General features: G+C 38.8%; 1 protein-coding gene across 1 annotated transcript; it reads left to right on the forward strand.

Moving 5' to 3' along the window:
- Positions 1–13,145, forward strand: Smp_152520 (putative cpg binding protein; the record flags this gene model as incomplete). The annotated part of the gene is made up of 6 exons (XM_018797261.1): positions 1–264; positions 3,252–3,697; positions 5,282–5,543; positions 10,751–10,873; positions 10,972–11,265; positions 12,966–13,145. The coding sequence occupies 6 exons, from the start codon at positions 1–3 to the stop codon at positions 13,143–13,145; spliced, it is 1,569 nt and encodes a 522-aa protein (XP_018652321.1).
- Positions 13,146–13,973: the final 828 nt, after the last annotated feature.

Genomic DNA, 13,973 nt, shown 5'->3' on the forward strand with positions numbered 1-13,973 from the left:
ATGAGCCAAAAATACAATCACGAGAAGAATTTGCCTAACAGAAGAGAATTTTCTTGTGAGTGGGATGACAGTGCTGCAGATACTAAATCTTTCAGTCAAAACATTCCTCGTGATAAATTTTTAAAAGGCAGCAGTCATCAAAGTGACTTATCAAAAAGTTACAAGGAATCCGTTTTCTCTGGTAACTGGTCAGCAACGAATCGCGTCTCATCAAATGGACATGAAATTTGTGATGATTTGGATGATAGTAACGTTGAAGGTCTTGTGAGTGATGATGACAATGATTTTGATGAGGATGATGATGAAGAGGATGAAGACTGGGTTGCTTCCGATTATGAGAAAAAAGTAAGTTAATTTTGGTTGTTTATACTTGAAACCCCGTTATTTTTACATCATAGATTTGATCTTAAATTTACAGAACAGGTCGAAAGAAAATTCCTTGTTTAGTAGCAGTAATAAGATGTAGTTGTACAGTATGATATGCTAGTCCTTTCTCAGGTGTTCAACTATACTTGTTTGGGACACATATAATCCATTCGTTACATTTCACACGACATCATGAAGGAAAATTGACCTAAAGAGGAACAACGAGATGAGAATATCATTTCAGTGAAAAACCGCTTTAGTTAGTTAATCTGGTGTCTATATTTTGTAAAGTTATTCACGTAGGTTGCTTATCGAGTTTTATTTGTTCACGTTTTAGCACATACCTTCTAGTATGGTTCAGTAAGTATAGCGCCCAAATGCCCTGGTACAACTAAGGGTGGGCAGAGTCCACTCTCCCTATCGAAAATCTCTCACATGGCTACGTGCATGCAATCACTGTCAGGAAAGTCCTACTCACTGCCTCGTTGTGGCGGGAGTGTTGTTTACGAGACTGAGAAGACAGAAAGAGAATGTTCGGCGCTCTAACCGAGTCAGTGGACACGGAGGATTTAGCGAGGGGAGTTGGGGGACCCTGATTCCAAACTAATGGTGCACATGGGCTCCAGCATCCTGATGGGACGAATAGCGTATAAACCAGTTGTTGGTTACCGGCTACCATGGGACTGCATCTCTTGACGTTGCTCCAAAGGCTCGGGGTGTGGCCTCATAAGAAAACCACCTGCTTCGGTTTGGGCACCCGGGCAGTATCACAGCCCACACACAAATCAAGTGACTTGTGTGGCGCATATGTATTTGGTTCCCCTTTGTACCAATATTTATTTGTTCAAATAAATGAATAATATTTTGTAACATGTTTCACTGTAACAGTCTGTCATTAGAATTAAACCCAACCTATCAATAGTTGAACGTTCACATTTGTTTTGGATTGAAGAAAAGTTAGCGATAATCAATATAACGATGTCTGACACAAAAACGTATTGGGTAGATTTTAACTAGAAAATGTACGTCATCCTCATTTTGCAAAAAACCTTGTGAGTGATATGTTCAACTGTATTCATTACTTACTTACGCCTGTTACTCCCAATGGAGGCACCATTAAATCAAAATTCGACTGTCAAGTTTCTTTTTTTTCTTGATGTACACAACATAGTTTTTTTTTTTATCTCCTATTAAAATCAAAGATAACCATGTTTTGTCGTCGGAAAATTTTCTGATACTTAGTGTCGAAGCTGGTTATTTTAAATTACTGTGGTGTTTTTCTATTTAAGCTTAAAGATTTATTAACGCTAAAGTTTATATGCAGTTAGCTACAGTTAAGAGATTTGTAAACTGTAATTGAGTTATCATAATTAATAAGTATTGATTCCATCCTACTCCATCATTAATTCTATCATCTGTAAATCTCCATCTGATTTTTGATGGTGGATTAGTCAATTATACTCTGTCAATTGTGTGGTCTCAGCATTGTATGCCTGCAAAAAACAAAGGACTTGAACATCTAATCAATTATGTCATGTAACTCTCATCAGTATTTATTATATTATATTTAAACACAAATATTGGTACAAGGGGGCACCAGATATATATGCGCCACACAAAACAATGAGAATGGGAAGAGAAAACGGATAAGATGCATATATATATATATATGAGTAATGATGGGGGAAACTGAGATGTACAACCAGAAGATCTCTTTCAGTTATGGAAGTAGCCTAAATAATCTTTTAAAAATTTATTTCTTTACAATAATTCAAGTGACCAATTTTTTTTATTAGATAAGAAAATATTAGGTTTTTCAAAGTTGTCCTGATTTTGTGGATATTAATATGAACCGAAGTTTTTTAAGATTGAATGATGTTAACTGGATAATGTCGATGTAATGTACTGTTTAAAAGTATAGAACATTATTCATTGAAACGTTCGAGATATTTAAGCAAGAATGGGTGGTGGCTATCAGTGGAATCCAGGACTCGCGTTTCATCCTATTTGGGATTCGTCAGCTGAATATACCTGCATCTCAAAGTTGATGTTCACTCCGGGACTCGAACCCAGTGCCATTCACTTCAAACGCCATCGTATTATCCACTCAGCTACTGAGTCATGATAGCCACCTGCTTGTGCAATGTAGTCAAGTTTAAATTCACAGAGTGTTGTTTGCTTATATCTTCCCATCGTTGTTTAGGACTGCAATTGATCAGTCTCTTGTTGGTATATGTGCATTCTGTGCCGATTGCCTCGATATTGCCGTAATTCACAAGCATTTAAGCAAAAATGGAAAGTGGCTAGTAGGGGAATCCAGGACGCGCGTTTCAAACATTTAGGCAATATCGAGGCAATCCGCATAAAATGCCATATACTAACAAGAGACTGATCAATCGCACTCCTAAACAACGATGGGAAGATACAAGCAAACAACACCATGTGAATTTAGTTCGAGATATTTGTCATTGGCTTTAGTAAACATAGACGGTTATTGCCTAGAACGTGTAATTTCCATCCTTCTACAGTTTTATGTGCTTCTTCGCAACATTACTTTTAATATTTTGGACCTTCTTATTTATTTATTTGAACATAAATATTGGCACAAACGGGCACCGAATACATATGAGCCACACAATTCACTTGATTTGTGTGGACTGTGATACTGTCCGGCTGCTCAGACCGTAGCGGATGATAATTTGGATCATTGGTCTGCTAATGCAGTAGAACTAACCACTCGTATAATCGTTTCGTATTATCAACTGTAACTAATTGTACTTTCCTGTAACTGAAAAAGTTGTTCTCTTTTATCATCCTGATAAAAACAATTTCCCCTAGGTTTTCAATTGCGAACTTTATGTTCACCCTAAATTATCAATTTTTAGCGTTCTAGTCGCGCTTCTCGAACACAAATCACTGGTTCACGTAAAATTGGAAATAGTTGCAGTTCACATCGCAAAATTTCACATGGAGATCGTTCTCAACGTAGAATTGGCAGAAGTTTGTCAAGGACAGTTGCTTACAATCCAGGGAGTAGTCGCATTGTTTCTTCCAATAAATCTTCCAAATCCGTTGGTCGACCTAAAACTGTTAATCGCTATCAAGGTGGAAGTGCTAGAACTGTTCATACATCATCTGGTCGTAAGATTGCTACACGTCGAGTTGAAAAATCAAAGACAAATAATAGCGACCCACGAAAAGTATTTGATTCACTAATACCGAACGAACTAAAAAAACCTCGACAATGTTTCGGTCCTGGATGCACTCGAGCTGCAGCAAGACCAGATACAAAATATTGTTCGAATGAATGTGGACTTAAACTTGCCATCAAGTTTGTAGATTATCTGTACTTTGCTTTATTTACAAAATATTTTGTTTATGAATCTAAATTTTAAGCTCTAATGGCTTAGAAATGTATAAAAGCAATAAGACTCAAAAATCCCTTATAAAAATGTTTACTGTGTGCCCTCTTCAAATTATTACCAAGCAGTCTATAAAGGCATAATTTATCGCTTCTTTTATAGATTCCGGTACAATACTATTTCATAACACTTAAGGCACTCAACCTTTAACTGTTTGGTTATTGACTAAGATCATGTGAGCCTCCTTTCACGATTTCGAGCGTCTCACTGTTTTTACTAGTCTAACCTCAACTGTTGTAGATTGCAACCTATATTACTACGACCATTAGTAGAAACGCAATGGCTATATGCATTTCGTTGTACTGCCCTCAAATGCCCTAGTACGGCCGAAAGTGGGGAGAGTACGCTCTCCCTCTCCAAATGCTCTCACATGGACACGCGTATACAGCCTCTGTCAGGGAAGTCCTACTCACTGCCTTCTCGTGCCACATGTGTTGTTTACGAAATTGAGAGGACGAAAAGCGAATGTCCGGCACTTTAACCGGGCCGGTGGACACGGCGAGCCCACTTAGAGTCGGAAAACCCTGACTCCCAACCAATGGTGCACATGGGCTCCAGTATCTTGAGTGAACAAATGGCGTATGAATCAGTGGTTGGTCACCGACTACCATGGAACTGCATCTCCTCACGATGCTCCACTGCCTTGTGGATCAGATCTTTCGGTCAAAGGCTCTGGATGCGGCTCCCTAAGAAAACCACCAGCTTCGGTTTGGGAACCCGGGCAGTATCACAGCCCGCACACAAATCAAATGAGATTTGTGTGGCGAATATGTATCTGGTGCCCCTTTGTACCACTATTTATGTGTTTAAATGAATAAAATAAATTTCATTGTACTAGGCGTTATTTATGGCATAAAAGCTGAACACACATACATTACCTAAGTCGAATATGGAACTCATTTTTCGGATTTTAACGATCTGTTCATGGGCGGAAAGTCGTAAAATAAACATCTGTTGTTGCATCTAACTCATTTTTTTTATTAGTAATACCCAGTTATGTATTACCTGTCCAACAAATACGCGAATCGGTCTAGTAACGGTGTCAGTTACGGACGATTATCGAGTTGCTGTTTTGATAAAAATGTCAAACTTGTATAGTCCTATATGCTTTCCGGTCTTTGGTTCACTGCCTGAGTGATTACTGATGAGTTGAGTTCAGATAAATCGTTTGCACACACGATTCTAGTAGGACATTCAAGGCTGGAAATTTCTGTGTGAAACTTTTGCTAAAGTTGCTGATACCTAACCAACAGTTGAAAACTTAATCCCTTACAACATGCGAATGATGTGTGTATGATTGCACGTAAAAATAGCGAGCCTGACTTTCACTGACATTTCGGCCAAGGAAAACAGAAATGAGATAATTATTTTTCTACAAATAAGGAGTTCTTTGGAGTAGCCTAAATTTTGTTAAATAAAGTTTCTTATGACCTCAGTCCACTACTCACTACAGAGCTTTTTAAGACTAATAAATTACACATTTTCTTTTTTAGACGCTTAGAAACTCTACTACCAGAAAGTTTTCATGCTTGGTATCCTGACTTGTTTACGAAAGCTGGAAAGGCTCTTTCTGACTTAGAAAGGCTACCGGATTGTATGGCTACCGTTATCGACAAATTGCGTCTTAAAGAAATTAGTAAAGAACAGTGTGTAGTACACAATCGGTTAGTTGAATTAGAAATGGAGCATCAAAAGCTTACGGGACTTATCAGTCGAGCTCAAGAGCGAAAAACTGGACGAAATAATGAACAAATGGTAATTTCTCTCAAAAGTCAGACAATATCTGATTTTTATGTGCATACATTTTTTTTATCAGTGTATTATTTCCACTCCTGGTTTCACTTTTGATATGTCTTGTAGGTTGAACGCTTTATTCAGATCCTAAGCTATTCGGATAACCCCAGGGCTAGCACTACTCAGCAACTTGAAGACCAGAGAGAAGACACGAGTAACAGAGAAAACCTTTACTGCAAGGATCATTTTTGTACAGAAAAACGTAGGTATTTATAGATGTTTGCTTAAGTTAAATCAACATCCTAATTCAGCCAATCCAATTAACGACATATATTGCTACTGACCAATGGTGGCGTGCCACGTTGGAGCTCCAGAATGTTCTGTCGTACTCTGATTGGTTGGGACTCTTTTTGAGCCTCTGGATGCTCTGTTGGAGTTCGCTGGAAGCCGACTTAACACCTCCCCCGAATAAGACTTCTTCCTAGGGTCAACTTGTAGGTTGATAACTGGGTTGCGACGTCGTCCCATTATTCTCGTCGTCTTCCCTGTCCACGGCTTCCTTCCAGTGTTCTTTGGTGTTTGTGGCATTGGTGCGTCTAAGATTAAATCTAACGGAAAATTCGGCGGGTTACTTCGATTCTGCATCATTCTTTTGTCTTTAAGGATTTGATTTGTGTGTCGTATACACATCCCAAAAGTTCCTCGAACTCTGTACAGAACTCTTCCCAATTTTTGTACGACTTCTCCCGGCTCCCATCGGTTCTTCCCGATGTAGGATTTAATGTAAACTTTGTCGCCGACATTGAAGTTCCGAATACTTGGATTGTGACTGCGCTCATCAACTAATTGAGATGGCAACATGGCATTGAAGACGGTTCGAACACGTCTTCCGAACATGACTTCCGCAGGAGACTTGCCGTCCGGAACATTCGGATTCGGAGTGGATCTGTAGGATGTTAAAAATTTCGTGATCACCTGCCCAGTCGGCCCTTCGCCTCCCCCCTTCAGTAATGCTCGTTTAAAAGTGTCCACGAAGCGTTCTGCTTGTCCGTTAGATTGTGGATGATAGGGTGGAGAACGAAGATGAGTTATTCCGTTTGCTTTACAGAAATGCTTAAACGATTCTGCGGCGAATTGCGAGCCGTTGTCTGTTACTAAGGTCTCTGGTACTCCGAAACAGCTAAACAGGGTAGACAGCTTGTAGATTGTTTCTGAGGTTGTACAATTTGGCATGGTATATACTTCCGGCCATTTAGTAAATGCATCTACGATAATTAGAAACATTTTTCCTTGGATTGGACCAGCAAAATCTGCATGAATTCTTTCCCAGGGTCCTTCAGGCGTAGGCCAATACTGAGGTTCGCATTTCACAGGATTTTTAGCGGCTTGAATGCATGATGGACAGTTACGACATTTATTCTCGATATCTTTGTCCATTGACGGCCAATAAGCATAACTACGAGCCAACGATTTCATTTTATTGATTCCAGGATGGCCACTGTGAAATTGCTTGAGAACCTTGTGACGTAATAACTTCGGAATAACAATTCTATCACCGAACATAATACACGAGTCAACAACCATTAGTGAGTCCCGTCGACGAAAATATTGCAAAAGTTCTCCGTCAAGGCGATTGTTTGGCCATTTGGACGAGAGATAGCATTTGACTGTGCTCAGTATCTTATCACTTTCAGTGATCTTCTTGATAGTTTCAAAGGTGACTGGGAGTCCAGTGATTGCGTCATCCAATACACGATGAACTTCTTCCTCGGCTTTTATATTTGCTACAAGAGTCTCCTCTGGGGTTTTCGATTGGGAGCCTATTAATCTTGACAATGCGTCAGCTTGTCCGAAGGCGGTAGTAGACTGATACTTTATCTTGAAGTCGTAACCAAGAAGTGTGGTTGCCCATCGTTGGAGTCGGTTAGCTGTATGAACTGGAATACCTTTCTTTGACCCAAAAACTGCAAGTAGTGGTTTATGGTCTGTTATTAGAGTAAAATGTCGGCCATATATCATCTTATGGAACTTTTTCACTGCAAAGATAATTGATAGGGCTTCCTTCTCAATCTGACTATAGTTCCTTTCGGTCGTTGTCAAAGATCTGGCAGCGTGTGAGATAGCTTTTTCAGACCCATCAGGAAAAATGTGAGAGATAACTGCACCCACACCATAGTTAGAAGCATCTGAAGCGACGACTATCGGTAGAGAAGGATCATAGTGTGTCAATAAGAGATTGGAAGTCAGGAGTTGCTTGATTTTCTCGAAAGACGCTTGGCAGTCTGCAGACCAATTCCATCTCGTATTCTTTTGTAGTAGGTTGTTTAGTGGAGCACGTAGACGATGGAGATCAGGGAGGAAGGTACCATAATGGCTGACCAACCCCAAGAATGATCGTAGGGTGGTAATGTCCCTGGGTCTAGGCATTGTTTTCACTGCTTCAATGTTCTCTGGATCTGGTCGTCTTCCGTCTTTATCTATTATGAACCCCAGGTACCGTACTTGCTGCATATAGAAGTCACATTTTTCCGCTCGGAGTCGAAAACCATAATCGGCTATGCGTTCTAGTACCTGGTCTAGTTTCTTCTGCAGGTCCATTTTATCTACTGCCATAATTATGATGTCGTCTAAGTAAGCTGCTGCCCCTGGAATACCTTGTAACATGGTATCCATAATTTGCTGAAAAATAGAAGGCGCTGTCTTCACCCCAAAAGGTAGTCGGTTATACCGGAACAGACCTTTGTGTGTGTTGATCGTTAAAAGATCTTTGCTTTCATCAGATACCGGGATTTGAAGATATGCGTCTGATAAGTCCAATTTCGCAAAATATCTGCCACCGTTCAGCTTAGCGAAAAGATCTTCTGGTAAGAGCAACGGATACTGATGGGACTCTAGAGCTTCATTTAATCCTGTGGAGTAGTCTGCACATAGACGGATACTTCCATTCGACTTCTTGACCACCACTATCGGTGCAGCCCAGTTCGAGAAGTTCACAGGCTCGATAACACCCATTTGCTGAAGTCGCTGTAATTCCTGTTCGACTATTGGAAGAGCAGCATAGGGCACAGGTCTTTTAGGTCGAAAAATGGGAGTAGCTGCAGGCTTTAGAGTTAGCACTGCTTTAGCCTTCGTGCACTCGCCTAATCCTTCTTGAAACACGTCTTGGTGTTTTTGTAGCATGGCATTTTTCTGACTCCACTCTGAGGTGCTGTAAGTTGTGATTCGTTTGCAGATACTGTTAATAGAGTGGTCTGCTAGGTCAAGTGTTTCTATAAGATCCAACCCCATTAAGTCGAGTGCTGGCTTCTTTGTAAGATACACTGTTGCATTTGTTGTTACCGCATCTTTAGACACAATACAAGGTATCTCTCCAACAATGTTTAACTTTCCACCTGATGCACTGTGTGCTATTTGTGTTGTTCGATGCACCGAGGGTCGCCCAATCTTCTTCCAAGTTTCTGGGCTTATTAAAGTAATATCAGAAGCAGTATCAAGCTGAAGTCGAATGCGGTGTTTATTAATATTCAAGGTTACGTACTTTCTCTGTCGGCACCTTCGAGCTTTGTTATGCGATACCAATATTCTTTTCGTTAATGCCCCAGACCTGTATTTCTTGAAGTAAGGTTTTGCAAAATGTCGTCTATAGTTTCTTTTCCTGCAGCTGGTTTAGGGTTAGGCCCTTTCGATGACACTTACTACAACAATGTTCTTTATACGGGCAAAACCTCTTATAGTACCAGTCTCCACATGCCCAGCATGGAGATGATGGTTTGCCGCCGTTATTACGATAATTACATGTGCTGGAACCTTGCAAGGATTTTCTCTTGACTGCATTGACATTATGGAAACAGTTACCGTTTTCTACCATTGAGGTATCATGCTTTAAGTTCACTAACCTTTGGCACTCGGTAGTAACTTCTTGTAGAGTTACGTTTGGACACTGTTCCATTTTACTTAAAATTCTGGTTCTGATGTCGGCGTCTTCTGAAGACTGTAAGCTGCACACGAAAACAAGAAATTTGAATTGGTCTTCTGTCATTGCTGATAGTTTAAAGCGCTCACATTCACAATTTACTATGCTAGCATGTTGCACCCAATCATCGTTGCCAGCTTTTACTATCTTCAAGCACTGATACCGAATATTGAACAAGGAAGACTGTTCACCGAAAATTTGCGACAAAATTTTAACTGTTTCTTCGAATGAAATGTCTCTTGGGCAGAATGTAATTAGTGTATCGTTCATGCTCAACGGTCCCCAGCTTTCGTAGTAGCACCCTGATCTTGGCAGCATCATCAAACGTTTCTAGGTCAACATTAAATACATCTTCATATTTCTTGTACCAAGATTCGAATGTTACACCAGCCAAACCATCAAAATGAAATTCATGAATGGAATCAATGACATAATCAGCATGCGATTTAGCAGAAGCATCTGTAAGTCCATTCTTGTTCAGGTTCATTTGCTGGGTCAGTGTTTCAAGTATGCGAATCTGGAACTGCTCGAAACGTTTTTCATGGCACTCAAGAAAAGCTTCAAATTGGTCAAAGGTAATAGACATCTTGATAAATTACCCCGTCGCCACTGATATGTCTTGTAGGTTGAACGCTTTATTCAGATCCTAAGCTATTCGGATAACCCCAGGGCTAGCACTACTCAGCAACTTGAAGACCAGAGAGAAGACACGAGTAACAGAGAAAACCTTTACTGCAAGGATCATTTTTGTACAGAAAAACGTAGGTATTTATAGATGTTTGCTTAAGTTAAATCAACATCCTAATTCAGCCAATCCAATTAACGACATATATTGCTACTGACCAATGGTGGCGTGCCACGTTGGAGCTCCAGAATGTTCTGTCGTACTCTGATTGGTTGGGACTCTTTTTGAGCCTCTGGATGCTCTGTTGGAGTTCGCTGGAAGCCGACTTAACAACTTTGTTGGTCAGCTTTCTGTGGTTGCGCTGATGTATAATGAGTCACTTTAAACCGATACATTTTCATTCGAGGTATTACGCATATATCAGTTAACCAATCATTGAAGACGACAGAGTACTGAATGGTTCTATTGTCGAATTCCAGATCATAGTAGGTAATACGAAGTTCGATTATGTAGTATATTTTTTTAAAAATCTACTGTTTTTACAGAGTTAACTCTTTATTCTTGTTCTGTGCACTTGCGTATAAAACCATCTATGTATCAGCCTATAATCTTTTAATTATTATTATTAAGCTTGCTGCGGTTGCTCACGATGCAGAACAAGTGGAACAGATGGAACCCATCATATGTGTTACGTGCTCAGCTGAAATCAGTATGCGACATGCTCTGAAGCATATGGAGAAATGTTTTCAAAAGGTAAGTTAGAGTAATTCACTGTTTATCGTTTGTTTGTACGTTTTTTTTAAATTTACGCACAGTTTTTACGAATGTTTTTCTCATGAAATATGTTTCAGATGGAAGGAAACACCGTGTTTTGTGCTAATCAAAAGGAGCAAATCATGGGTACACCATTATTTTGTGATGCTTACGACTCACAGGCTAGAGCATATTGTAAACGATTACGTGTAGTCTGTGAGCATTATAAAGAACCGAAGCTACCTGCAGATACAGTATGTGGATCACCGCTTGTTCACAATGTCTTTGAAGAAACTGGTGAATTCTGTTGTGTACCGCGCAATAAGTGTACTAAACACTTTGGTTGGGAACGTCTGCGTCGAGCGAAAATAGATTTGGAACGATATCGCTGTGTAAGTAATGTTTTCTAATAATAGTTTGTTCACCTGGTTGGGGTCCGCGTGACTATCGTAATAAATGGTTGGAGACTCTGGGTGACATGGCTCAGAATCGATCACAATGGCGTACGTGTATACACCCTTTATCTTCCCTTAAACCTTGAGATTAAAATTGCTTCATAACTTTCTTCCTTCCTGTACTATATCCTTATATACAACCTTTCTTTATATACTACCACCACTAAATTAATTACTTCTATGAATCCGGTGTTCATCTTGTTGTGCTACGAGGTATGGCAACTTGGACCGATGCATATATGTGCCTGGTCCTACGTTGTCGCTGACTGACTGAGTTTGTTCACAAATCGTTAGACACATTAATCAAACACATAGAGAAAAAAGGATTCTAAACACCGTAGATAGTTGAGTGAGGCTTCCGCTAGAGATAATTACAGGTATTCCAATGGCAGGAAGCCCAACTGACACTCATAGACGCTGGATACCAGGAAAGTCCGAACGCCGCAGAAAACCAGTTGTCAAGCTGCAAGTAGACCTGAAGAGAAGGTCTTATTTCTTGAAAAGGGGAAGGTGTTGGGATGATCCAGAAAACTTCTCGCAAAAGACAAGAAAGGCTCAGGAAACACTAAGAAGCATTTTATCTAATTAGCGTTCACTAGACGTTTTGCCAGAAACATTACGAAAGTGAAAAGTCACATGTAGAGTTCCTGTTTGGCTGATTACTATACTGCTACTATCTTTAGTAGCATTCGAGAATTTTCTGGAAAACCCAAGGACTTCTAAAATACCATAAAAACCCTATCTTTTCTGTACATGAATGAACCTTTGGGGTAAAGTGCTTCTCTCATTTTTTGCGCCTTTTCTCTCGTGTTCAAGTTGCGGTGTAGATTTAGCTTGGGGTTTATGAGAATAACTTAGGAACCGAGTATAGTGTTCAATTAGCAATACTTATCAAACTCCTACTTAGGATGTGATTGCATGTCACAGACGACTTGAAAAAAATCAATGTTATATGTTACTCGCACTCCAATCGATTTAGTACTTGCTTACCATCTCAGCTATTTATTTTTAATTGACAAATAAGTTAAAGAAAGCAGACAAACACAAGTAAAGATAGAATATTAATTTGTTCAAAAGTTGAATATGGTAGCTAGGCCTCTTAATAAATCTTTAAGTCTGTTTAGTTAGAATACGAATGGGAAGTAAGCATGAATGTCAACGTACAAATAGTTGAATAGGTGTATTCTAAGTGTTTGTATCTAATATGTCATACTATTACATTTTTGAATACTATCTAGTTATCTCATTTTGTTGCCAAAATGTGTAAAATGCTCCTTCGGTATGTTAAACAGGCTGTTTAGCATACATACGTTCCCACGTCTCGGTTAATTAATTAATGATGAATTAATAAATTGTATCAAGTTAAGCTGGCTCAAATTACTGTCCAAGCACATTGGACAGTAGTTTAGAAGCTTAGAAACGTCCACTCAATAACAAACGTTTTTATCTAGAATCAAAAATGAGTCTTAGCATGAAATTGATTTACTGTACTTATTGAATTAGTAATTTGAAATAATTAGTCCATCTACTACAATATTTCAATAAACAACGTAATTATATTGAGCAGTTTGTATTTTATTCTAATCACATGACTCCGTTACAATTTCCTTTTGTAATATCGTTTCCGTGTTTTTCAGCTAATTCAAATGGATGAATTAATGCAAGAGGAACAAAAACTACGACGTGCCATATCTCAACGTGGTGGTGTACTTGGTATTTTACTACACCAAACTATTGATCATAATCCTGAGAAACCAGTTCCTATCCCAGGAGAATTAAAAACATCTTTGAAAAATAATGACCGGTCAGATACTTGACATTTATAAAAAAATCTTAATTTGACTGTGTACATACCAATAGAATTTATTTGTTTCTTTTGTACAAAATGTTTTTTCCCATTATCTTATTGCTTTTTCTTAAAAGATAATTTGCACATTATACATTTTTCTTCTGTCCATTTCCTGTCTCCTATCTCCTTTTTGCTTCTCAATCATTCGGAATTCAATGTTATTCATGTTCGCGATTAATAGTCACTTTACAGCAATTACTTTTGATCAGCGTGAGAATGTTTAGGTAAAGCTGTTTTACAACATTTTGCGTAAATACCGGTTCTATCTATTTCGTGAACAGAATCACATCAACAGGTTTGAGTCCAATTTTTTATCTAGACCTAGTTCCTGAAATACTGTTATTCAAGTTAGGTATTGTATTGTCATTAAGATCAACACTTAAGGCATCATGACTGAAAAGAAATGACTGCGAAATTTTCTGATTGTTTTTCATTTTGTTGTCATTCCTAGTTTAGATTGAAAAGTTTACTAACTATTCAAATTATCGTTAAAGGTGATATAAAGTAATGTCTTTTGTAGATTCATCAATATCCAATATCATAATAACTCAGAAAATAAGCAAAGTCTATCTTATAGTTTGCACACAAATTAACTATACATTGTTAATAAATACGATAGGGCCCGATTGGGATTTCCGTAAACTCTGACTCGGCACCAATGGTATATCTGGGCAAACAAACCTATGTTAGTCACCAACCATTTAAGGACTAAATCTCCTGATGTCGCAACCTTCGCGTAACGTAGTAATCTACATCAGTTAACCACTGTCTTTATTATTCAAGATGAACGTTTCAA

The sequence above is a fragment of the Schistosoma mansoni genome, chromosome 4 (assembly GCF_000237925.1).
Source record: "Schistosoma mansoni strain Puerto Rico chromosome 4, complete genome".
NCBI classification, from domain to species: Eukaryota; Metazoa; Platyhelminthes; class Trematoda; order Strigeidida; family Schistosomatidae; genus Schistosoma; species Schistosoma mansoni.